Source organism: Brachycentrus maculatus, unplaced genomic scaffold (genome assembly GCF_059751285.1).
Source record: "Brachycentrus maculatus isolate JH-2025_06_01 unplaced genomic scaffold, ASM5975128v1 h1tg000216l, whole genome shotgun sequence".
Lineage (NCBI taxonomy): Eukaryota > Metazoa > Arthropoda > Insecta > Trichoptera > Brachycentridae > Brachycentrus > Brachycentrus maculatus.
This window is the reverse complement of record NW_028280967.1, coordinates 933,578-961,369: the sequence shown is the minus strand read 5'-3', so window position 1 is coordinate 961,369 and position 27,792 is coordinate 933,578. Positions and strand designations below refer to the sequence as shown.

At 36.8% G+C, this 27,792-nt stretch overlaps 1 protein-coding gene across 5 annotated transcripts in view; it reads left to right on the top strand.

Moving 5' to 3' along the window:
• Itpr (Inositol 1,4,5,-trisphosphate receptor) overlaps window positions 1-24,229 on the top strand; it is a 110,932-nt gene extending 86,703 nt beyond the window's left edge. For all 5 annotated transcript variants that reach the window (XM_088264135.1, XM_088264134.1, XM_088264136.1 and 2 more), the window contains 14 exons: window positions 975-1,204; window positions 2,171-2,263; window positions 4,030-4,173; window positions 6,103-6,295; window positions 7,826-7,945; window positions 9,340-9,512; window positions 10,719-10,883; window positions 12,368-12,557; window positions 13,547-13,609; window positions 14,124-14,332; window positions 15,163-15,328; window positions 17,589-17,749; window positions 19,818-19,979; window positions 22,619-24,229. In XM_088264135.1, coding sequence (XP_088120261.1) covers window positions 975-1,204; window positions 2,171-2,263; window positions 4,030-4,173; window positions 6,103-6,295; window positions 7,826-7,945; window positions 9,340-9,512; window positions 10,719-10,883; window positions 12,368-12,557; window positions 13,547-13,609; window positions 14,124-14,332; window positions 15,163-15,328; window positions 17,589-17,749; window positions 19,818-19,979; window positions 22,619-22,705 — 2,156 coding nt within the window. In that variant the 3' untranslated portion in view covers window positions 22,706-24,229. The remainder of the gene's footprint in view (window positions 1-974; window positions 1,205-2,170; window positions 2,264-4,029; window positions 4,174-6,102; window positions 6,296-7,825; window positions 7,946-9,339; window positions 9,513-10,718; window positions 10,884-12,367; window positions 12,558-13,546; window positions 13,610-14,123; window positions 14,333-15,162; window positions 15,329-17,588; window positions 17,750-19,817; window positions 19,980-22,618) is intronic.
• Window positions 24,230-27,792: the final 3,563 nt, after the last annotated feature.

The following is a 27,792-nucleotide window of genomic DNA, read 5'->3' as shown; positions in this document are numbered from 1 at the left end:
TTTACAATTAAAGGATCACTTTATTAATTGTAATTTTACAGAAAAATGTTTCTTTTAGTGACAGTGAGGATGAAATCAGAATGTTTACAAATCGAAAAATGCTTATTTGTCGTGAAAGTGAAGCTTCCGAAGACGATGCTATTTCTTTGGACGGTCTTGATACCGATACTTTCGTGCAACTTTCTTCCGACCCAAATTTTTCCATTTTCCATCTTTTATTATTTTAGTTTGATGTTCCATACACACAACCGAAATAATTACAAAAATCCCTCTATATTTGATGAAAATGTACACAATTTTGTGCACACTTAACTCAATGATTATTTTTCCTCGAAAATTCTTCCGCAATTTCGGCATAATATGTGAGATAAGGCTCAGCAGTAAAACGGTTAATACAAATTTCTTGGCTAATCCCAACATTTCCATTTTATCATCCATTTTAGGGTGCCGCAGAGGCAAACGCGGTATACTCAACTTTTTCACGTACCTAAATGTAATACTGATTTTGCCAGAAATACTACAATTAACCGCATTATGGATACATATAATAAAATGTTTAATGACGCACTAAATCGATAAAAACAGACGTAAGTAGGAAATTAGGTGAATGATTGATCATTGACGTTTGTTCAACAAGCCTACTGTTTACAATCCCTGTTTGATGGATGATTTATGTTGACATGAAATAGGTACTAATACACACACACACACACACTCACCCTAACCAACATTACTTTAATAAGAATAGCATTATGGTGGATTTTTTTAATTAGCTGTAGATTTGTTAATTGTTGTTGTATATTGTTTTGTAGTGGCTGTAAAAATCCCAAATAAATAAAATAAAATAAAATAAATAAATTTCCAAATCCAAACAAATCACAGCCCCAATTAGGTCGAATTTCCGGGTTTCCACCGCAGTACTATTTTTGAAGTCCGCCTCTGGTTGGTTAGCTAACGTATTTCCCCGGTCCAAGGTCCTTGCCACGAAAACCAGAACTGCATCGCCATGCACGAGAGCAACGGGCTGGACATCATCACGGCGCTCATCCTCAACGACATCAACCCGCTGGGCCGCACCCGCATGGACCTGGTGCTGGAGCTCAAGAACAACGCCTCCAAGCTGCTGCTGGCCATCATGGAGTCCCGCGGCGACTCGGAGAACAACGCCGAGAGGATCCTATACAACATGAACCCCAAACAGCTGGTATGGAACGCGCATTTGTACATTTCCACGGCTTTCTTGACTCTAATATCTTTTTTATTTATTATAACTGCATACAGTTGGTAGAATTCCATAATGAATTGTTGGGTAATATGTATATCCAAAATAAAACAAGTGTTGAGTGTTTGATAATGTCCTAAGAAGACGAAACGCGTCACGTATTAACATATAATAATAATAATAAAACCCTTATCCGCACCCCAATGGTGCATAGGGCACTGCGTCATATAAACGCAGTGTTATCTTGATCGTTTACACATGAAGGAAAGGTGATCAGCCCTCCGCTTCAGGTACTAGTCCAGGGTAATATTGAATAAATATGACAGTGAAAAAATCACTTATATTTATTTTACCCCCCTTGGGAATCGAACCCGGGACCCCCAGAACGGTAGCCGAGCATGCTGACCATTACACTACGGAGGCGGACATATACATAAATAAATGTAGAATTCAATCCAACAAACCTTGTTGGATTGAATTCTACATCTCAGTGCAGTTTGTGTGCTGAAGCAAACATACACTTGCACTACAGTGCCGGGGTAAATTCATGAGGGCCCTGTATCCATTATTGTTACATGGTTATATATCTCTTACACTTTTCTGTACATCACAATTTACTGGCGTGCTACTTTATACATAGGCCTTGAAATATTCCATTCTTTACAATATTGGACTGCATACAATAAATACTACTGGGTAGGCACTAGGGTTGGGTAAGGATAAGGCGTAGTAGGCACTGGTCGTATTTCTATATGGAACGCGAGTAATTCAGGGTAGGCACCGCTTTTCTGCCTATAAAGAATGCATTGTTTTTCTGCCTGTAAAGAATGCACACATCTAGGCCTCTAATACCCGCATTATCACCACAGTCTTACAATCTCTCGTTCATGAATTCATACAATGCAATAATGATTCTGCAGTGACTCAAATTATGAAATATTGTTTAAGGTGGATGTGGCTTGCAGCGCTTTCCATCAGGAGGTGTCTACAGACGACGGAGAGGATGACGGTGAATCCAGCCAGGGCGTGTCTCCTAAAGAGGTGATGAAATACATCTTTCTTCTTTTTCTTCTTTAGCCTTTTGTCCTCCACTGCTGGATATAGGCCTCTTCCATTTCCTTCCATTTTTCTCAGTCTGTTGCTGCCTTCAGCCAGTTTTTACCCCCCACAGCGGCTTTGTCATCTGACCATTTTTTTGGTACTTCCTATTACTTTCTAAAGGGTTATTTTTTTACTTTTTTGTTTTTGGCAACACTGATTTTGACAGCTTACGAACGTTTCGTGTTTTGTGTCCATGTCAAACATATTCAGTTTGGTCTATAATTTAACCATGAATCGTCTTACAAACGTTCAAAGCTTGCAAATCATTGAATTTTATTATCAAAAGGCGTGCTCTGTTAAGAAAATTCATCGCGCGCTTCTTCCATTTTATGGTCAGTTTAATCGACCCACTGAAGTGGCTATTCGGCCTATTGTGACTAAATTTTGCACCAAATTTACATTGTTGGACATTAAACCACCAACACGCTTTTTTGTGGGGCTGTGTTAAGGCGCATGTCTATACTAACAAGCCTGCTTCGATTGACGCATTGCAAGATAACATTGAAGCATTTATTCGTGAGATACCGGCCGAAATGTTGGAAAATGTATGCCAAAATTGAACTAAGCGGATGGACCATTTCTGGCGCAGCCGTGGTCAACATTTGAATGAAATAATCTTCAAACATTTAATTATATAGACCGTACTATCGATTCAAATAAATATTTCATGCATTTTCGTGATGTTTGTGTTTTTTTTTTTAAATTTCCGATAGCTATTAAAAAATCACCCATTATTTGAGCAAATTGAATCTGCAAACTGCTTCCATTATTTTTTGTAAATCATCTCAAGTTAGTTCAAATGGGAACTTTTGATGAATTGCCAGCGGTGGATGTCCTTAATTCTGGTCTTTGATCCCTGGAAAAGAAGCAAATTTTATAGGTCGTTCTCTGAAGGCATGCTTAGTCTGCATGTGGCCAAGTTATCATGCCCGCTCCGCATACACGCTGTGGATGCCTCGTATCCCATAGAAATTTTTGTGTACACAATAATATGTTTCTGTTATCCACATATTCTATTATAACACATCGCTCACTCCTTTCAATAAAGTCAAATATCAAAAATCGTCAATTTTCAGTTGTGCATGTTTTCGGAATGCCTATAAAATGTACTATATCCCAGCAAAAGCGGCATATTTTTAACTTAATATTTACCCGCTACAGGGTAGAAAGTGTTGTTTTTGCATTTTGAAGAAAAGGTATTGTTTAATTATTTTTTTAAATATACTAAATATTTTTCAAATGGAGGAAAAACCTTCAGGTTTTACCTAAAAAGATCTGTTGCACCGTAAAAAGTTCAATAAGTTTCTTGATACTTATTTTCAATACATTTTATCATATTCTTAAACTTTAAAAACAATCTCCTGAAAAATCAAGTTTTTTTATATATGACGTTGTTGAATGGAGTGAGCGACATCATAAAAATATGTGTTATACACATATTTTTATGATGTGTTATAAACATAATATTTGCAATCTTCTCGCATGAACTATATTATCCTTCATGAAAGAATGAGAAGACCAAGGTTTGTTAGTGAAATATACTATGATCCGTCACAGAGATCTGTATTGAAGAAATCAGATAAAGCATTTTTGTAAAATTTGATTTAGGGTTATATTCTGGGTTTTGGCCACTGTACGCACCAGTCAGTGTGCCGCGAAACCCACGCAAAATGTGTTGTTAAGGTACTTTTACATTTTTGTTACAGGTCGGTCACAACATCTACATCCTGTGCCACCAGTTGGCCGGCCATAACAAGGATCTGGCGGCTCTTCTGAAACCCGCCTCCGCCGTAGATGCCAAGAACAGACAAGCGCTCACCTATTACGCTTCGCACACTGCACAGATTGAAGTAGGGTTTTTTTATTTATTAATTTAGACCCTGAAATAATTTTAAAGTATTTAATTTTTTTTATATTAACTCATTGGTTATTGGTAAGTTTGTTGACTAATTTGAGGTGGTCTAAACAATGATGACAGAAATGAAATAATAATATCTTGTATTGTAGTGACAGCTATACACTACAAAGCAAAGCAGGACAAGAAAAAAGGAAAATAGTGGTATTTACTAAGTAAAACTTAAATTTAAAAAAAAACTAGACATTTAAGTCATGATTTGTATATGATGTTGAAAAAATGTGCATGCCAGCACAACGTAAGGTTTTTGAAAGGCACAAATATGTATACGCTTAACACATTGTTTATGGAAAACGCTTAAAAGCTTCTTTTACTGTAAAAGACGCTTATGAGGCTTTGGGCGTTGTCCACTACACGGGATTTCACCGCCCGGCAGTCCGGTTTTGAAAAACGAAAACGACTAAGAAAGTTCAGCGTGATCGAATTTACGCGCAACGTGTTCACGCACCGATCCGAAGAAATATGGACAAAAGCACAAGCTAATCCAAGCCAATCATCGTTTTAAAAACTGACGTGCCGGACGGTAAAATTCCGTGTAATTCCGGGTAGTGGACAAGCTCCCTTTGTATTGGGTAACTTTTGGTAGAGGGCGAGAGACGCCAAAAAACATCGTACAGATGGGAATTGAGTTTGCGGTTACTTGTGATCAGTATACTGAGGGTCGGGCGGCAGACAGCCAGAGTATAATTATGGTCGGGGTTGATGAAGAAGCGGCCCGACAACAATGTGTTAAAAAAATTCTTATTTTGGTTTTTTGTGTAATTTTTTTTTCAATACTGTAGGTATATAAGTGATTTTTTCACTGTAATATTAATTCAATATTACCCTGAACTGGTACCCAAAGCGGAAGTTGATCACCTTTTTTTGTGTATTAATGATCAAGATAACACTGCGTTTCTACGATGCAGTGTCCTATGCACCATTGGGGTGCGGATAAGGTGTTGAAGAAGTCAGTTTTAGGAGTATAAATAGGTTTATGTATTAAATGTTAAATCAAACACAGATTTTTCGAGTCCACTAAGTTGTTTTTTATTGTTAAAAAAAACAGATAAAAATCAATTTTGTGACAATTGTTTCGCCTAGTTATGGCATTTTCAAACGAATGTTTGATTTAACATTTAATACATAAAATAAAATGGACTCATTTGACTCTCATACACTTAAATTATTACACTCTGTTACAAAGGTCAAGTCATGAATAATTTAGAAAATTTAGAAATACATAAAAATCTAAATTCAAATAAAACATTAATTAATAATATACTGTTTCAAAATACGTCACCTTTATTATCAATGTTTCCTTTTACAAAAAACCTTGTTCCTTAACCCCCCTCCCTATATTTAATAATAATAATATAAAACCCTTATCCGCACCCCAATGGTGCATAGGGCACTGCTTCATATGAACACAGTGTTATCTTGATCGTTTACACACGAAGGAAAGGTGATCAGCCCTCCGCTTCAGGTACCAGTCCAGGGTAATATTGAATAAATATTACAGTGAAAAAATCACTTATATTTATTTGACCCCCCCCCTGGGAATCGAACCCGGGACCTCCAGAACGGTAGCCGAGCGTGCTGACCATTACACTACAGAGGCGGACAAAATAAATATATTTTTGTTCACTAGTTTTAATTTGTACCAGAAGATGAAAACATCTGTCGTTTTCGAAACTAGTCGTAAATAAAATAAAACTCAGTAAAGTGATATATTTAAGTGTTTAATTTAAAAAAATAAATAAAATGGAGTTCTACAAATTTAACGCCAAATCTGTAAATAGTATAATTAGGATCGGGGTTGATGAAAAAACCGCCCGACAACAGTGTGTCGATAGCGCGGTACCAATCTATAATCGTGTTCCAGATTGTCCGCCAGGACCGGACCCTGGAGCAGATAGTGTTCCCGATCCCGGAGATCTGCGAGTACCTGACGAGGGAGACCAAGCGAAAGATCCTGCACACGGCGGAGAGGGACGACCAAGGCTCCAAGGTGGCCGACTTCTTCGAGAGGACCCCGCACATGTTCCACGAGATGAAGTGGCAGAAGAAACTGAGAGGTATGTTTATGTTATATTCATATCAAATAGCTGGAGATACAAATATACATCGCTTACTCCTTTCAAGAACGTCATAAATCAAAAAACTTGATTTTTCAGGAGAACGTTCTTAAAGTTTAAAAATATAATACAATGTATTAAAAATAAATATCAAGGCACTTACATATTAAACTTTTTATTAAACTTTTTTCTTGAAGGTTTTTTCTCCATTTGAAAAATATTTAGGTTATTTAAAAAAATAATTTAACAATACCGTTTCTTCAAAATGCAAAAACAACACTTCCTGCCCTGTAGCGGGCAAATATTAAGTTTAAAATATGCCTCTTTTGCTGGGATATAGTACATTTTCTGGGTATTCCGAAAACTTGCACAACTGAAAATTGACGATTTTTGATTTATGACGTTATCAATCAAAGCTTCCTTATTTTTTGATATCTCAACAGAGATGAAAAGAAATATAGATATATCTGGGTATATACAGGAATCACTTTACACGCGTAACATTCTACCCATGATTGACAAGCACGCTACTGTTAATTTTGTAAGTTATATATACCATGTATTCAGGCGTTTCTCAAGTGTGTAAATACAATCCAGGATTCGGACCTCACATACAAATGGAAAGAGTCCCTGCTTTGAGAAAAGCTTTCTTCATCCCACCATAGATGGCATAATGTGTTACGAGTTCAATCAATATATCTATCTAGAAGCTTCAAATTTTTTAGTAGTGTGGTTGTCAACCATGGGTAGAATTGGTGAATGTTATACGTGTGTAAAGTGATCACTTAACCAACCCTATGACGGCCGTAAGCCTTGTAAATGCCCAGACTTCCATATTCTTCTTCATCTATGTTGAGAGAAAAATGTATATATATCCTTCAATTTACACCTTCTTTCACATGCGAGTTCTCAGCACCATTTATGGTTGAGTTGAGAGACCGTCAGGAATAAAGAATTGGACTCCTTGCTCCATACTTGTTCACAAATCAGGATTATCTCCAGTTTTTTTTATTTATTTTTAAAAAATTTGACGTCTCAATACATATGAAAAAGAATATGGAAGTCTGAGCATTTATAGGGCTTATGACCTGTTATAGGCTGCTTAAGTGATCACTTTACACACGTGCAACATTCACCAATTCTACTCATGTTTGTCAACCACACTATTCCAATTTTTGAAAATTACAGATATATTGATCAATCTCGTGACACTGTACATATGAGTTCACAACAACCATCTATGTTGTAATGAGGAAAGCCTTTATTAAGCTGAGACTCCTTTTATTTGCATGCAAGGTCCGAATCCAGGATTATATTCACATACTTGTATTAAAAATATTGTGAGGTGTTTATTTATTTATTTCATCATACACATAATTAAATTTTAAATCTACTATAATACATATACTATCTTCAATGTGTTTTACATCTTCTTTCATATAAAAACGATAGATGCTTCATCTCGTTAGACGTCTATTGTATAATATTGATATTTAAAGTTTCTATATGATGTTTACTTTTGTGCTACAGGTCAACCATTCCTGTTCTGGGTATCGTCCTACATGTCGCTGTGGAGCAACATTCTCTTCAATTTTGCCGTTCTCATCAACATCATTGTCGCATTCTTCTATCCATTCGGAGGGACCACAGGTAATAAATGTATATATTTCTTCTTCTTTTCTTTTTCAACCATGTTCGCTCCCTAGGTGAAGCAAATGGCCACCCAAAGTCGTCTTAGTCACCCTGTCATGGACCATTTCCTTGGCTTCGTCCCAGGTTAGTCAAGCATCATCAAGGGTCATCTGGGATGCCGGAATCCTCAGGGTTGGATGAAAAAAAGCATTTTAGCATAAACAGTAAAATTTCTTGAATGTTTTCCGCAGATACTTTGTGGCACATTTTATAAACTTGAAAAAATTAATTAACTTTGTTTCCACCACTTTTTTATTATAAATTCAATTAACCTACCGGTTTCGACAATACCTTGTCATCATCAGGGTTTATTTTTAATAAAAAACATTAAAAACATTAAAATACTCTTACCAAAAACTTCCACACACTCCATAAAAATCATGTTACATAAATTTAATAGATTATTAATGATATTTAAATTTTGTTTTATGGCTTTTTTGATTTCCAAAATCTCTAAATTATGCAATGAGTTTACTTTTTATTAGAATGTAGTATTTCAATGCCATTTTTAAAATTAAAAGAATCATTGTTATTTAATATATGTTCAGCAAATTCAGAAAAATTATTATTATTAAGGCATCTCATAAAAAACAGTAAAACTTTAAAATGGCTCATTGAAGGGGTTAAAATTTGATGAAAAAAAATCTCATTTCTCAAATTCTATTTTTGCTGGAAAGCTTAAAAGCGTATTTAACATACTGTTGGTACAGAGCGGGAGACGCTTATAAGCATTCCATTTGCTTACTTTTAGTTGAGCGCGAGACGTCAAAAATCATTGTACAGATCAGAGATGGGTTTGCGGTTGGTTACTTGTGATTAGGTCACTTGTGATTAGGTTACTTGTGATAAGAATATGACCCAAATAATTTTTACTAATTAGGGTCGGAGTTGATGAAAAAACCTTCCGACAACAATGTTTTAACATTATATCAATTCGATGCAGTGCCCTATATACCAGGGGTTCCCAATCTTTTTCAGCCCACGGCCCACTTACAAGTTTAGTATTTTGTCACGGCGCCCTACTTTAGTAAGCTATTTGGGATAGATAATGTAACTATATATGTATATACATATATTATAGTAAAAAAAAATAGGTACCTACAATAATAGTAGTTGGGTAGAAAGATGCTAGCTCTCAAAAAGAAATTGTTGCTTTATAGGTTCCCGAGAATATTTGTGGTTTCGGATAATGATAGAGGATCGACTCACGGCGCCCCTCTTTACTTTCTATGGCGCACCAGGGGGCGGCGGCGCACACTTTGGGAACCCTGCTATATACCATTACTGGCAGTTAGAGTAGGGGGTGTGTTTCAATACTCTTCTATCTTTTGAACGTCTATTTCCTTTTGCAGAGGTGGATACGAGATTGTCCCTGGCCGTGTGGGCCGTGACGTTTGGTGCGGCGGGGCTGGTGGCCACCGTGCCGCGGGCCTCTGGCGTGCGGACCCTCGCTGCGGGTCTGATTCTGCGGCTAATCCTGTCCGCCGGGCCTCAGCCGACCCTGGCCGTGCTGGGAGTCCTGACGGTAACTAGGATTCTTTGGCTTATTAAAACTTGGTGTGGCGAATTTGTTAACACGGGCCGTATACATGTACCTGTTAAGTTTCTTCTTTTTTTTTTTATTAAAAAAGAGAAATATTTGTGTTTTTATTATTTACATAAATATTTAAATTTCATACTATTTCTGTGAGCCTAAGCGGCTCATTATTAGAAATAGGTATCAAATTGTGGTAGAGTGGGTTCGAACCGAGAAACTCTGACTTAAGAGTCCGCGACGCTAACTACGGGACCACAACCTGACACAAAAATATACTATATCTTATATTTACACGTCCAAGACTGTACTTACCTGCTGTTCTTAGGATTTTATATTGAAGGTATACGCGGATTATAAAAAAAAGAATTATACCAATTGCAAATGAATTCATATTTAATGTAAATAAATAAATATAAATGTTTATAAACATTTAAGATAATTTTTTGTTTAGTAATGATTGATAAATATTTCTCTATAATTCAGTGATTTCTTTCCCTAAATAACGATAAACTCTACAAAATGTATTTTTTACATGAACATTTATTTTCTGTATTTCACCTACATACTTTAATTTTTGGTGAGGTTAAAAGAATTCCAAATGTTTATTATCTAATAAATTAATAATTTTTACAGTAAACTACGAAATTTAAAATTAAATACAATCTTTAGATCAAAAGATGTAGCTATCATACATTAAACCTGATTTTGCACGCTCAAATCGAATAATTGCCCGCGTTCTTGCCAAATATGGCTGGAAAATAGCCCAGCACTATTATATATTACTGCCAACAAAACCTTATTATGACTCGATGACTTAGATTTCAACTAGCGACTGGAATTTCTTCAATGGAGACTTTGCGGTCACAACAGTTGCAAACATACTATGCTATACTATGGGCGTTTGTCCACTAAACGGAATTACACGGAATTTTACCATCCGGCACGACAGTTAGCTTTTTGAAACAATGATTGGCTTGGATTGGCTTGTGCTTTTGTCCATCTTTCTTCGGATTGGAGCTCTTGATCAGTGCGTGAGCACGTTGCGCGCAAATTCGATCACGCTAAACTATCATAGTTGCTTTCATTTTTCAAAACGGGACGCCGGACGGTAAAATTCCGGGTAGTGGACAACCGCCCTATGTGTTCCCCGTGTGTTCGGCAAGGCAACGGGATAATTTTATTCTCACGTTTCAGGTGATGGTCAAGGGTGTCCATTTGGTCAGCATCATGGGCAATCAGGGAACCCTGACCAAGTCCATTGACAAGATCATCACAGACAGGGAGCTTCTGTACCACTTGGCCTATATGATATTCTGCCTCTGTGGGATATCCGTACATCCGTTCTTCTACAGCGTTCTGGTAAGTATTGACACAATGTCATTCTTCAAACCCTTATCCAACCTTGGTAAGTAGGGCACTGCATCTATCGGATGCAATGTTTGGTTGATCGTGGAGGCAAGAAGATCAGCTTTACGCTTCTGGTACCACGGCTGTCCAAACTCAAAACACTTAGACAAACAAGTAGATTCTACTTAGTCCAAAAATGCAAAAAAACCTACTACAAAAAAAATGTCCCTTACTGTGTTTTAAGTTTGGACAGCCGACCAGTCCAGGGTAATATAAACCTTACCCATACTGATCATCCAAAAATTAAACGTGATTCGAAACAGGGTACCAAAAGATTCCAGTTCATATTTTGTGATTATGGATTATGGATTATGATTATGAAATTGTAGTACGCGACTCACATCTCATAGATTCCACGTCCTTTTCAGCGCACAGCCGAGCGCCGACTAAACTAATTGTCTCGTTCTCTTCTTGTGGTAATAATAGAGTGAAATAAATAACATGTCGCTAGCAGACAAAAAATTAACGTCACTCACTTAAAACGACCCAGTAACTTATAGAGGTTGTTTTTTTTAAACTGGCAACATTGTTTGTACAGACTGTCAATTTGACAGTTGGCTATTTCACCTTGAATAGACTTTAAAATAGACCATTATGCGCGTCGTAGGTTCGGTGAATGGGCCGAAAACAGTATTGAGCCTGACCCTCTTTTTTAACGCAAAATTTTGTTCACCGATGAGACACATTTTTGGTTAAATAGCTATGTCAATAAGCAAAATTGCCGAATTTGGTATGGAGAAAACACAGAAACCTTTGTCGAGACGCCCTTAAATCCATTCAAAGTCACTGTTTGATGTGGTTTATGGGCAAGTGGAATCATTGGCCCATATTTTTTTTTTAGACGATGCCGGCCAGAATGTTAAGATGGAGACTGACCGGAGCATTTCGTCGTAACGTAACACGTTACGATGCGAGCATTCAGGCAGTCAGTACAGCGAGCCGAGCGCTCCATCCATAGATTCGGATGCTCGGTGATGCTTGCCGCGAGCGATGTTACGACGAAATGCCCCGGTCAGTCTCCACCTTTACGGTCAATGGAGAGCGCTACAGAACCATGATTACTGACTTCTTCGTACCTTGGTTGAATGGCATTGATGTGACAGAGCTGTGGTTTCAACAAGATGGCGCATGGCGGGTGCCACCATCAATTTACTGCGGGAAATTTGAACTTTATACCTTTAAAAAAAACACCTTTATATAGAATAAACCAAAGTTAAAGAACTAGCATTCTTTTACTGATAATCTTCAACTACCTTATCATACAATTTAGTTATGTAAACTTGGCTCGATAGCTGGGAATCGACATTGCAGGAGGCAAAATATGGGCCCTCTTACAAACAGGCCACAAGGCCTATAAGAAGATGAAGAAGAGAAGAAGAAGATTGATTGATTGATTGATTAGAATCCTGGATTGATGTGTAATTATGTATCTCCAGCTGTTTGACGTGGTGTACCGTGAAGAGACCCTCCTGAATGTGATACGCTCGGTGACCAGGAACGGCCGCTCCATCGTCCTGACGGCCGTCCTCGCCCTCATCCTGGTCTACATGTTCTCCATTATCGGCTTCATGTTCTTCCGGGACGACTTCCTCCTGGCGGTGGACGAGATTGACGAGATCAATCCTGGTGAGTTCCTTATTAATTTACAACACTTTTAGGGTGTCCATTTTTAAGGTGAATGCTGGGAAAAGAGAGAACGGTGCACTGAAATTAGTTATAGCAAATAAAAATCTATTAGCGGAAGCTAAACTGGCAGTACACAACGGGGTCCTGGTTCCAACTCTAATGTACGGAAGTGAAATATGGAGTTGGCAAAAGAAGGACGTAAGTAGACTGAATGCAGTCGAAATGCGATCTCTCAGAAGAATGTGCGACAAAACGATGTATGATAGATGTTTAAATAGTAAAATAAGGAAGGAATTCTAAGCTGAGGTAAGCATTATCGATAAAATTAAGAAAGGTGTGTTGAGATGGTTTGGACATGTAGAACAAATGAGTGAGGAAAGAGCGGTAAAACAAATTTATGAGGCGAATGTAATTGTAAAAAGGAGCAGAGGAGGACCGAGAAAAACATGGCACCATCAGGTATGCCAAATACTTGAAAGTGGTCAGGTTAGGAGTCTTAAATCAAACTGAGCAATTGTCGATATCCTGACGGTACGCAGTTTTCGCACAGTAATAAAGCGTCCGCTTCCGTAGTGTAATGGTCAGCACGCTAGGCTACCATGCTGGAGGTCCCAGGTTCGATTCCCAAGAGGGTTAAAATAAATATTTGTGATATTTCCGTCTAATGTTTATTTAATACGACCCTGGACTGGTACCTGAAGCGGAAGGCTGATCTCCTTTTGTTCGTGTATTTAACGATCAAGATAACACTGCTTCTATACGATGCAGTGCCCTATGCACCGTTGGGTGCGGATAAGGGTTACGTTAGATTAGGAAGGCTGATCACCTTTCCTTTGTGTATTTAACAATCAAGATAACACTGCTTCTATACGATGCAGTGCCCTATGCACCATTGAGTGCGGATAAGGGTTAGAAGAAGAAGAATAAATCATCTTTATATCGACGGTCCACAGCAAAATGGTTGAATTATTATTTTTTTGTAATTCCAGTACCATCCGTACATCCTGAACATACAGAGTGCTCCGACGATCCAGCCGCCAAATATCTGAAAGGTATTTTGAGTAAATATTGATTTATATTTCTTTTATAATTCAGTTGTTTTTTTCCCTAAATTGCATTCGTCCGCCTCCGTAGTGAAATGGCCAGCACGCTCGGCTACCATTCTGGAAGTCCCGGGCTTGATTCCCAGGGGTGGTTAAAATAAATATAAGTGATTTTTTCACTCTAATATCTATTCGATATTACCCTGGACTGGTATCTGAAGCGGAGGGCTGATCATTTTTCCTTCATATATTAACGATCAAGATAACACTGCATTTATATGATGCACATTAGTGGAGGCCTAGAACAGGACGCAGAGTGTGGGTAGGCCCCAAACAAGATGGGGCAATAATGGTCCAATGACATTAAGAAAGTGGCGGGCCTGTGCTGGAAGAGAGTCGCGTCTAACAGACAACTGCAGTGCCCAATGCACCATCGGGTGCGGATGAGGGTTCGAAAAAGTGAAGAAGAATATAGTCTGGTAGTAACCACCTTATATGATATTGTTGTTTCCTGTGTGTCCAGGCGACGGCCTGCCGTCGTGCTCGGGGGCCGAGGGCGGCGGGGGCGCGGGCGGAGGGGGCGCGAGCGCGGGGGGCACCATGGTGAGCGTGGGCGGGGAGCTGCGCGAGAGGTCGTGCGACTCGCTGCTGATGTGCATCCTCACCACGCTCAACCAGGGCCTGAGGAACGGCGGCGGCATCGGGGACATCCTGAGAGCGCCCGCCAGCAGCGTAAGTTTATTTTAATACTTTAACAACCAGTTCGGCACTGGGAAACACACTTCGGTACAGTTCGGCACTGAAATTTGGCCCAACCGTTAAAGACTGCTCCCGCCATATTGTGGATTTACTGTACTTAGCGGAACTTCGGGATGTTTTGTGGATTGATTTATATTATCACCTTTGAATGATCAAATTCTAAACTTATGTGGAACTGGGCAAGTCATGTGGTACGTATGTCTGAGGATAGATGGACGAAAAGGCACTTTACTGGAAGCCTAGAACAGGACGCAGAAGTGTGGGTAGGCCCCAGACAAGATGGTCCGATGACATTAGGAAAGTGGCGGGCCTGCACTGGAAGAGAGTCGCATCCAACAGACAACTGTGGAAGTCTAAGAGGGAGGCCTGTGTTCAATACTGGACACAAGAAGAAGGCTGAAGTATGTACGAGGAGATGAGGAGGCTTTTCACCCATGTTGAGTGTTCTAGCCAGTTTCGAGTTATTTTTTATTTCCACTTTTTACATTTGCCTTTCAAGTGTTAGTATTCCTGTTAGTGGGGTTAGTTTTATTAGTTTTGTTAGTTTGTTTAGTGAGTTATTTTAGTGAGTTATCATACACCTTTACAAATGTATACAATTAATTTTAAGATATTTACAAATTATTTTATATACAAGTTTGTAAGGGGAGGTTAGTAAGGTTAAGATGTTGGTGGGAAATGGGACGTTTGTGCTGGATAGGTCTGAAAGGAAAGGCATTTTATTCTCTCTCCCTGTTGCTGTGGAGATGTGGTGTGATGGTTAGTTAGTTTTTTTAAAAATCTAATCTTTCGGTCCATTCCAGGAACCCCTGTACATAGCGAGGGTCATCTACGACCTGCTCTTCTTCTTCATAGTCATCATCATAGTTCTGAACCTTATCTTTGGTGTCATCATCGACACCTTCGCAGACCTCAGGAGTGAGAAGCAGCAGAAGGAGCTGATCCTCAAGAATACCTGCTTCATTTGCGGTAAGTTTGCCAGGCTTGTCTGATGATGTCGGTAACCAAGAAATCTGGTCACTGGTCAAATAAAATAAAAGTTAAAAAAACATATATATATATAGTTGTTGTTTTAATATCTAAAATGCAGATCGACCAAGAAATGTCAGTACAAAACTTAAATATCAATGTGAAAAATCACTTGTATTTATTTTGTTAGAAGATAAATGAACTCTGGATCTCCAGCAGTGTAGCGCAATACACTGCTGGAGATCGCGCAATACCCATGGATGGCCAACATTTTCAGTAGCCGGGCCAGATTTTAGGAATGAGATTTACTACCGGGCCGTAAAACAAAATTTATTTTATTATTCAAAGCAAACAAGATATACATGTTTGCTTTGAATAATAATTAGTAATAATAATTATAATTTGCATGTTTAGCCTCGTAATACCGTTTAATGTTATACTTTTTCAAGATAGAAACAGAATTATTGCATTTAAGGCATATTTGTTTTGTTTTAAATTCCACAAAAAAAAAGTTTATAGTCCATCTCTCTCAAAAACCGTTCAGTTCTTCTGTTACTCTTCTTTTCTTTAGTCCAACGTCGTTACTATGTACTTGACGCCATTACGGGTCTTGAAATTGTCAGGATAGTGAAATACTCCCATATGTGGGATATGATACGAACTACGCGCGATGGAATGTTCTTTTGGTGGTTTTGTGTACATTCATTTTTCATTCAAACCCTTATCCGCACCCCAATGGTGCATAGGGCACTACATCATATAAACGCAGTGTTATTTGATCGTTAACACATGAAGGAAAGGTGATCAGCCCTCCGCTTTAGGTATCAGTCCAGGGTAATATTGAATAAATATTAGAGTGAAAAAAATCACCAATATTCATTTGACCCCCCTTGGGAATCGAACCCGGGACCTCCAAAACGGTAGCCGAGCATGCTGACCATTACACTACGGAGGCGGTTTTGTGTACACTAAAGGAAAAAATGTTTGATTTGCTCCGCGGGCCACAAGTAGACACCCGGTGGCCCACGGGTTGGCCACCCTTGCTCTAATCACTGCACTACCAATACACTGCATTATACTTACCGTAGAACGGAGCTACTTGAACTTTGATGTATCACTTGAGCCCAGTACAATTTTATTTAGATCTGTATTTGGTCTACAATAATGAAGTATTGACATGATTCATTGTTTCCCTGACAGGTGACACTTGTATTGTCACAATACATTCATTATTGTAGACCAAATACAGATTATTATTTTTTTGTACCGGGCTCAAGTAACACATCAAAGTTCAAGTAGCCCCGTTCTACGGAACCTAAAAAGGCATAAACGAGGGTCAGTCAAAAACTTAACACACTTACCACTGTGAAGTCAGTCAAAACCCAATACCTCCCATTTTTTTGGCCATGCATAAAGTAGTTAAGTGAAAATGAAATTAATCTGATATATCATGTACAAATATACATGAACATATCGCTCACTCCTTTCAACAATGTAAATTTTCAGTTGTGCATGTTTTCTGAATGCCCAGAAAATGTACTAAACCTTAGCAAAAGCACATTTTTAACTTAATATTTACCCGCTACAGGGCAGAAAGTGTTGTTTTTGCATTTTGAAAAAAGGTATTGTTTAATTATTTAAAAAACTAACTAACTAACTAACCATCACGCCGCTTCCCCGCAGGGGTAGGCAGAGAGAATAGAGCGCCACACCACTCTGTCCTTGCAAACATTCTTCGCCTCTTCCACGTTCATGCATCTCCTCATACATACCCGCCGATTGTTACGACTCCTAACCTGACCACTTTCAAGTATTTGGCATACCTGATCGTGCCATGTTTTTCTCGGTCTTCCTCTGCTTCTTTTCCCGCTAACATTCGCCTCATAAATTTGTTTTACCGTTATTATTTAAAAAAAAATACTAAATACTTTTTAAATGGAGAAAAAACCTTCAGGTTTTACCTAGAAAGATCTGTTGCACAATAAAAAGTTCAATAAGTAGCTTAGTATTTATTTTTAATACATTTTATTATACTCTTACTTTAAAAACGATCTCCTGAAAAATCAAGCTTTTTGATATATGATGTTGTTGAAAGGAAAGAGCGATATGCATTATTATTCATCTTTATCCTAAGTAATGGCATTTGAATTTTTCGACAGTTAAAATAAGAAAAAAAAAAGAAATATCAATTTTAGACTGACCCTCATACTTGTTGTTTTATTTGATTGTTCCATTACACCAAGCATGTTGTCCTCTGCAGGATTGAATCGTTCGGCCTTCGACAACAAGACGGTGTCGTTTGAGGAACACACCCTCAACGAGCACAACATGTGGCACTATCTGTACTTCATAGTGCTGGTCCGGGTCAAGGACCCCACCGAGTTCACGGGACCGGAGAGCTACGTCTACGCGATGGTCAAGGTAATTATACCTCCGGGTTCTTCTGCTCTCCCGGTAGTTGCCAGGCAAGGGTTGCCACTGTGTTGCCAACAGAAGGCATCCAAAGAGAGAGTGTGAGAGTGTGGGAGACATCCACACTCATGAACAATGAATAAATAATACAAAACACAAAAAAAATTATTTACTCTATATTCATCAGAAGATTCTTTATAAATGAAAAACGTACCTACTTAATCACAGATCACAGTTTATTGATTTTAAGTTAAGGACTCTATAACTATTTTTACTACTACTACTACTACCATCACGCCGTTTCCCCGCAGGGGTAGGCAGAGAGGATGGAACGCCATACTCTTCTGTCCTGACATACACTCCTCGCCTCCTTCACATCCATACATCTAGTTATACATGCCCTCCGATTACGCAGACTTTTGACACCGCCAGATTTTAGGTTTTGATTGATCTGATCGTGCCAAGTCTTTTTCGGTCGTCCACGTTCTGTTTTTCCTCTCACATTCGCCACATATATTTTCTTAGTCATTCTCTCGTTATCCATTCGCTCCACATGTCCATACCACTGCAAAGAACTCTTCCTAATCTTTTCAATTATTCCTTGTTCAGCCTTACATTCCTTTCTTATATCGTCATTTTTAATTCTGTCATACAATGATTTTCCACACATTCTTTTTTCATGATCTGGCAATGAATGAATTAATGAAAGTATTTTTAAGAACTATTTTTGAAGAATAATAATCTAAATCTAGTTGACAATAATTTTGTCAAACAAAGGTCGTGGTCGCTGGTGGCAAGTATCTCGGACTGTGATTGCAAGAGAGTGTTTTTATGGACTCAGTTCAGTACGCAGGGCTAACAACCTGATAACCCGGCAGGTTTCCTTGTTTGTTTAGGTGCCTACTCGTAACTGAGTGAAGAGTCACCTCAACGTGATGTATTGATATTATATTTCACTATAATATATATAATAAAACCCTTATCCGCACCCCAATGGTGCATAGGACACTGCGTCATATAAACGCAGTGTTATCTTGATCGTTAACACATGAAAGAAAGGTGATCAGCCCTCCGCTTCAGGTACCAGTCTTTGAATAAATATTACAGTGAAAATATCACTTATATTTATTTGACTCCCCCTGGGAATCGAACCCGGGACCTCCAAAACGGTAGCCGAGCGCGCTGACCATTACACTACGGAGGCAGATAACTTGTATTTCACTACGCATTTTTATCGATTGTTGCGCGATATGTTCTATAATCATGAAATTATCCGGAGCATTAGTCTGTATGTTCCCGATAGTCATCTAAGACAGCGTCGGCATAGATTGTTTCACATTCCTATATACAGGACTAACCTGCCGATGGTTATGCCTGTGGGAAGAGCTACCGTTATGCTAAATAATATCACGCCGGATATCGATCTGTTCCATGTGTCTGAGGGGGTATTCCAAAGGAGGATTCTTCTACATCTTCCTATAATAAGCTACTGATTGGCCCACACTAGATTATCCCTCCTGTTCCTAAAACAGATTTAAATTCAACATCTTTTTTTAAGTTAAAAGAAACAATAATCCACTTTATGATCTATAAACCTTGTACATAATAAGCAAGGTAAATAATAAATGCAGTTGCCAACTACAAAAAAAAAACAAACAAACAAAGTTAGCTCAGATAATTTGAATTGATAAGCAAATGAAAATTGACTTGTAAAAGAAAAACACATGTTTTTTTGCAACTTGAGTTCATTTTATGACGACTAGTTTCGGAAGCTATGCTTCCATCTTTAGGTATAAATGTAAACATGGTAAAATAATTTACATTTCGACCTGAAGATGGAAGCATAGCTTCCGAAACTAGTCGTTATAAAATAAACCAAGTGGTAAAAAAACAAGTGTTTTTCTTTTACAATTTCGTCATGTCTTACCACAAAGGAATGCCGAAAAAATAAATGAAAATTGACTTGTGGTATTGCAGTCCAGCATTTTGGAGTGGTTGAGAAGCATCTCCGAATACCAAAGTTGGCTCAGATAATTTGAATTGATAGGAAAATGAAAATTGAGTTGTGGTATTGCAGTCGAGCAACCTGGAGTGGTTCCCCCGCCTGAGGGCGACCTCCCTGGCCTCGAGCGAGGGCGAGGCGGCCGAGGTGGAGCTGCGCTCGCTGCAGGGCCAGCTGGAGCACACGCAGGCCATGCTGGGCACGCTCACGCACCTGCTCACCGACCTCAAGGACCAGGTCAGTGCACTGCACCGCACCCATCCGACCTCACTCACTCTGACTGTTTTTATTTTTTTATTTATTGTAACTGCAGACAATTGGTAGAATGCCATATTGAATTGTTGGGTAATGTATCCAAAATTGAACAAGGTTTATTTGGTTGAATTCTACATTTATTTATGCACAGTGAAACCTCTATCTATCGTTCCTCGAATAATCGTTTTCCCGGATGTGTCGTTTATTTCTTCTATCCCGAATTAATTTCACACTAAACTAAACCGCATTGATCGTTTCTGTATCACCATTTACCGCATTTATCGTTCGAATTAAGCTGCATATTTGATACATTTTGTCTGTTTTTTTACATTCTTTTCCAATTTTCTTACATTCAACGGCAACTTATGGAATAGAAACTATCGAAAGCTTGTGTAACCGATAGCAGGAGAGGTCGATATTGATGAAAAGAAGCCGCTGCCTGTATCTGCATTTCCAGAAGCATGCACACTCTTTGAAAGAAAACTTTCTACAACGCACATTCAATCAGCGATGCTGAAAAAATACAATTTGCAAAGCCGAAAATATACTATTGACTTACGAAAATAAAACAGTTAAAAAACAAAAGTATTTTTTAAAATTCTATTCAGGTTTGTATTTTTTTTTTAATAAATACATTTGCATCTGAAACATGTATTCTTCTTAGAATTTTAGCCTACGAATGGTTATGCAGATTGGGAGGACGTTATCTTTACTCGGTCTTATCTATTTCCCGCATTCATTGTTTTCCCGCATTCATAGTTTATTTTAATAGGTCCCTTTAAAAACGATAGATAGAGGTTTCACTGTACACGAAAGATATCTAGAGAAATACCGAAAAATTCATGGATGTTGCAAAGAGAGAACACGGTTCGAAGGCATGGCCTAGGTGACGTTGTCCATGACAGAAGGACCTACAACCTGAGGACGAGGAGAGCTGACCCCAGCAGTCTACAAACATGATAAGTTGGGATGTAGCCGGCAAGAAGAAGAAGGAGAAAAATGAATGATAAAGAGGGTTAACAACATTTTGAGTGTGTCCAAATACTTGTTCACAAAATCTGGATTATTTCCAATTACAGGAGTTATTTTCATATTATTTTTTGACATCTCATCAAAGATGAAGAAGAATATGGAAGTCTGGGCATTTACGGGGCTGACGACCGTCGTAGGCTGGAGTTTTTGCTTAGTAAAAAGCTTCTTTTCATCTCACCAATAGATGTCTCTAGTGAAGTTCTAGTGATTCAAGTATAATGTTTCAAAATTGGTTCATATATATAGAACTTCCAAGAATTTGAGTAGTGTGGTTGTCAATAATGGGTAGAATTGGTGAATGTTACACGTGTGTAAAGCGATCACTTAAACCAGCCTATGACGGTCGTCAGCCCCGTAAATGCCCGGACATCCATATTCTTCTTCATCTTTGATGTGATGTCAAAAATTTATATTGTTATTATTTTATTTATTTCTTCATATATTACATTTTATGGTGAGGACTGACTGTCATTTTGTCGTAACGTTACACGTTACGATGCGAGCATTCGTATAGTTAGTACAGCGAGCCGAGCTTGTTCCGAGTACTTCATCCAATGTTCGGATGTTCGCCGTGAATGTAACGTTACGATGAAATGCTCCGGTCGGTCCACACCATTATACAAACTATTATTTACATTATATAAGTATGTTTACATACCTTAGGGCGTTTGTGCACTACACGGAATTTTACCGTCCGACACGTCAGTTAGCGTTTTAAAACGTTGATTGGCTTGTGCGTCCATCTTTTTTCGGATCAGTGCTCTTGATTGGTGCGTGAACACGTTACGTGTAAATTCGATCACGATAAACTGTCGTAGTCACTTTTATTTTACAAAACCAGACTGCCAGACAGTAAAATTCCGCGTAGTGCACAAGCGCTGTTACAGTACACAAATAATTTCTTTTTTAAATTCTTTCAGACATACATTCAGCCATTTTTAAACCCTTATACATAAATACAGTTGTATGATTCTGTTTGTTTTTAAATGGTCTCATTTTATTCTTATTTCTAGTAACATGTTCATGATTTTTTTTTATTTAAAACCATTTTATTATCTTTATCAACTTTTTTGTAACTTTTTTATAAAATAGTATATATAAATAAATAAATAAATAAAGGTGCATAGGGCACTGCGTAATACAAACGCAGTGTTATCTTGATCGTTTACACATGAAGGAAAGGTGATCAGCCCTCCGCTTCATGTACCAGTCCAGGGTAATATTGAATGAATAGTACAGTGAAAAAATCACTTATATTTATTATACCCCCCCCTGGGAATCGAACCCGGGACCTCCAGAACGGTAGCCGAGCGTGCTGACCATTACACTACGGATGCGAACAAAACTTATAAAATTGAGAATATAATGTACAATATGTTTCCTAAAATGTCAATTTCATTTATTAAATGTCTAATTTCACTTGTTAAACCTCCATTTTTATTTGTAAGTCGTCCAATTTGGTTGGCATAACGTTTTATTTGAAGTGAAAAGCCTGTATACATTGCCCTAGTAATTTTTTGTTAGTTATGAGTAATTTCTTTGAAACATGAACAATTCCATCTAACTTGCTCCGTTTTTCTATTGTCCAGATGACGGAGCAGAGAAAACAGAAGCAGCGCATCGGGCTGCTGAACTCTACGTCCACGTACTTGCAGAATATGAACGTGCACATGTAACTTCGTTACAAACCCCTCCCGTGTTGTGGAAAATTACCTAACTATACTTAGTATCCACCTCCTTCTGTGTTACAACCAACCCAACCTTCTGGCATTCGGCAAAAACCTTTATTATGTTTCTTCTTCTAACCCTTGTCTGCACCCAATGGTGCATAGGGCACTGCTTCATCGTATAAACATCAGTGTTATCTTGTTTTTTTTTCTTCTTTTTTTGTGGTCAAGGGATCTTGCATCCCTTATGTCACTGCGACCATATTAGGTCTATTGTGACTTCCCTCTGTATTACAGCTCACTGCCAAGACCTACATGAGTCATGTAGCTCACGACCTCTCTTGGTGGTAGGAGCTTCACCTTCTCGGAGTCCAGTAGAGGTCCTCCAAGGATGTGACTTTGTTTGTGAGCGAGTGCGTCACAATTGTAGAGAATGTGGATTGGCGTTTCGTTATCCTCCATACAAAATCTGCATTCTGGGGAGTCTTGTTTTAACTGTTTTGTTGAAATTTGTTTTAACACATTGTTGTTGGGCGGTTTTTTCATCAACCAACTCTAATTAGTATACTTATTAGGGTCGTATATTTATCACTTTTTTTTCTTCTGACCCTTATCCGCACGCAATGGTGCATAGGGCACTGCATCATATGAACGCAGTGTTATCTTGATCTTTATTTACGCAAAGGCAAGGTGATCACTCCTGCGCTTCAGGGACCAGTCCAGGATACCAGATAGATATCAGACGTATATACGGCATTGCTGAACACTTTGTTAATGCGCAGTTAACTAAAAAAATCTCTCTTTCTAACCCTTATCTGCACCCAATGCTGCATAGGGCACTGCATTGTATTGACGCAATGTTATCTTGATCGTTTTTTACACGAAGGCAAGGTGATCACTCCTGCGCTTCAGGGACCAGTCCAGGGTAGTATTAAATAAATATTCGAGTGTAAAATCACTAGTGTTTATTTTTACCCCTCCCTGGGAATTGAACTCGGGACCTATAAGAAGGTATATTCGGGGAATATGCCTTCTTCCAACTCACCGTGAAATAGAAAATTTAGTTGAAAGTGATAATTCTTGGCACTGGCGCTTTAACCACGCTAAGACATGCGCATATACGCAAAGCACAGCACACTGAGAAACGTTTGTATATTGGTGATTTTGTCCCCAACTTTTTACAATTTATTTATTTCCGTCACTGCAAATTAATAACTTCATATTATCTCTTTTTTATGTAATACGTAACTATATTACGGACGAATACAAAAATTCTGAGCCCGTATGTATCATATTTTATATTGATATTATCATTTTTAAAATCGAGCTGTAGTAAATATAGGTATATCACCGGAAGGGAAAGGTTATTGAGTATTTTTTAAAGTTGTGGTTTCTCAGAAGGTAGGTCGCTGTCGGTTGGTTGTAATATGATGGGAAATTGTGGTTGGAATTTTTTCTGACTAATTAATAGTAAGTAGGAAAGAATAGCACATCATAGCAATTAATTTAAGGTTGTTAAAGTATACAAAAAAATAATTATGGTTATGTTTAAACAATTTTGTTATGAATTTTCTAATAATATTATGTAATTTTAAACTAATGTATGAATGTTTTCCATTTTGTTTAACATTCTGTCTCCATTTTGAGTCATATTCGACCAATCGCAAGAGAGATCTGAATAACTGAATTGACGCGATTGGTCGAAATAGTCATCACAAAATGGTCGCCGCCTATCTGTGAACAAGATCTATGTTTTCATTTTGAGTCATTTTCGACCAATCGCAAGAGAGATCTGAATAACTAAATTGACGCGATTGGTCGAAATAGTCATAGCAAAATGGTCGCCGGCTATCTGTCGAAAAGATCTATGTTTTCTTGCTTTTTATAATAAATATAATCCTTTTTTACTGTTTTTTTAAGAATATTGGTATCATATATAACAATTTCAATAGTCCATTTCATTCCTAACCTCAAATAATAATACAAAATATATCTTTTAATCGAATTTTAGAATTCATCTCAATTCTATATTTAACAATTATTTCACAATTTAAGTAGAAATATTACGTTTGTGATGTTTGCACAAGTAGTTTTTGCAACTGTCTTTCTCTTCTACTTATTATTAGCGCTCAATGGTGCATAGGGCACTGCGCCAGATTAATGCAATCATTGATTGCGTGACGGCAAGGTTCTAGGGCCAGTCCAGGGTGATATATTACATAAATATTGATCACCAATTTTTATTTCGACCCTCCTAGGAATCAAACCCAGAACCTCCTGCCAAATGCTATAACAACTACACTACGGGGAGGATGGATATGCTATGTTTTCTTTATATTTTATCATAGCTTAATTAATTACATATTATTTGAGGTTAGGTATTAGATCTCTAAATGTATACCTATTTTTTCTTGTTTGCAATCTATATTTTTATTTATTTTAACGGTTATTTTTTTCATATTTTATTATGTATGTTGCTTTTTCTATATTTTAAATTTAAAAAATTGGCCAATCAGAAGTCTGAATTTACACGATTGGTCAAAATCTTCTCTATTACAAAATGGCTGCCGCCGAAATGTAAAAATGATCTGTTTCGCTGATTTTAATTGTCATACCATGTATTCCTTAATTGAGTCTCCATTTATTATAATATTTTACTGTTATTTTTTCATACATACCCTAGTGTGAATAAATTTGGACACTTATTAATATTTTCTCTTTAACTAACCTACCTTCGGGTTATTTTCAGGCATATTTTTTATAAACAAGTAAAAAATCACAACATTTGTCACAAAATATTGTCAGGTATGAGACCTGACAAAAATTTGTCAGTGTATCCGGTTCGCAATAAATATGTTTGGAACATATACCTTTTCTCGTACGCGTAGGTCATACGGGTTAGCGCAGAATGGTATCACGTACGTTCGTATGTGTAGGGCGGTTAAATAATACATATTCTTCTGAATCCGAAAGTTATTTCTATTGAATGGATGAAATCATACACCTAAGTAACTTCACTGCTAACATAGAATCAATGAAATGTAACATAGAATCAATAAACTCATGCCTCTAGTGAGATAGCGAGTGTTTTTGCCTAGAATTTTCACTCATGAATTACATGAAATTATAGTAACTTTAAACATAAAGGGTAAATCTACTCACGAGTAGGCATAGGCTGTACAACTTATAAAGTTGAAGCCTGAGTAGGGTCATGATAAGTGGTGTTGCGTAAGCCGTAGCTAGATCTCAGAGTTACTTGGACGTTAGGTAATGAAAAAAATCTATAGAATTCAGTATTTAGGTAATCAGGATTTTGAAATTAAAAAAATTGTGATTAATTTTAAATATGCTACTGCTATATTTTATTCTACGATTCCCATCACTACAATGTTGCCAAATGGAGATAGGTTTCCCACGGCATCAAATATGTGGCCATTTTTAATTTAAAATCAAATGGTAAACATTTTTACATTAATTTCGAGCAATTCAGACCCATCTCAATATCGGAGGCAATTTTTTGAGGAAAAGGTGCATCTTATATTCTGTAAAATATGATTACTATAATTTCCAATTTTTTTTTCTTCCAGCCCTTATCGCCAGCCAATGGTGTATAGGGCACTGCGTAATATTGGCGCAGTGTTATCTTGATTGTTAATTGCATGAAGGCATGGTGACCTGTCCTGCGTTTCTTGTACCATTCCATGGTCATTAAATAAATATGATAGTGAAAATCGCTTATATTTATTTTGACCCCCCTGGGAATCGAACCCAAGACCTCTAGCGCAGTAGTCAAACAAGCTTACCAGTAAACTATATGGAGGCAGACAAAATAAAGCTGATAAAAAGATAAACTAATGATAATTTTTCACACAAATAACATATTTTCAAGTGTCCAAAATAGTTCCACTACTGTATTATAATTTTATTTTTTTATTTTATTATCTTTTTAAGTGAGGATAGCACATAGTCCGTTCGAAAATTGCAATAAATACATAGTTAAGAAACGTTTTTTATAGACTTTTTGAAATTTTACAAGATTTTCCTTTATCAAGAAATGTTTATGAAAATAGTTGTAGGTAGTAGAATTTCTTCTAAAATATACATAGGTTTTTTCAATATAGACTTATCATGTACTCGCAAATATTTATAATTCTTTTTATATAAAGAACGTAATTCCTTGACAATACTTTTAACAACCCTCTTCCTTAAAATTTAGACATATTTTTTACATGTTTTTTTTTTTAAAAAGACTTCTTTTTCTTTCTTATTCCATTCTTATTGATTGGCTGTTTATAAAACTTTTTTATTCCATCGCTTTAAATTGAAAATTCTATATTATGCATATATATATATATATATATATATATATATATATATATATATATATATATATATATATATATATATATATATATATATATATATATATATATATATATATATATATATATATATATATATATATATATATATATATATATATATATATATATATATATATATATATATATATATATATATATATATATATATATATATATATATATATATATATATATATATATATATATATATATATATATATATATATATATATATATATATATATATATATATATATATATATATATATATATATATATATATATATATATATATATATATATATATATATATATATATATATATATATATATATATATATATATATATATATATATATATATTTATATAAATTTATTTTTATTAAAATTAAAATTGTCTGTACCTATTGGAATCCAAAGCTATGAGCATCACTTTACATAGTAGAATTCAAAAATATTGTTGTGTCCTCGCATATCAAAAGCAACCACATCCAAAAAAAAAGATCAGAAAAAAAACATTTGTTTAAAAATACAGAAGAACAGTAAAATATTAGTTTTATATATTGTCAGTAAAATAAATATGACTTAATGATTGTGGAAGTAGACGCTTTTGAAATGTGGAAGTAGACGCTTTTGAAATGTATACCAAGATGTTAATATATCAAATGAATATCAATATGATCCATTGAAATTTTAAACAATTTTCGATTTTAAAAAATATGGAAAATATCG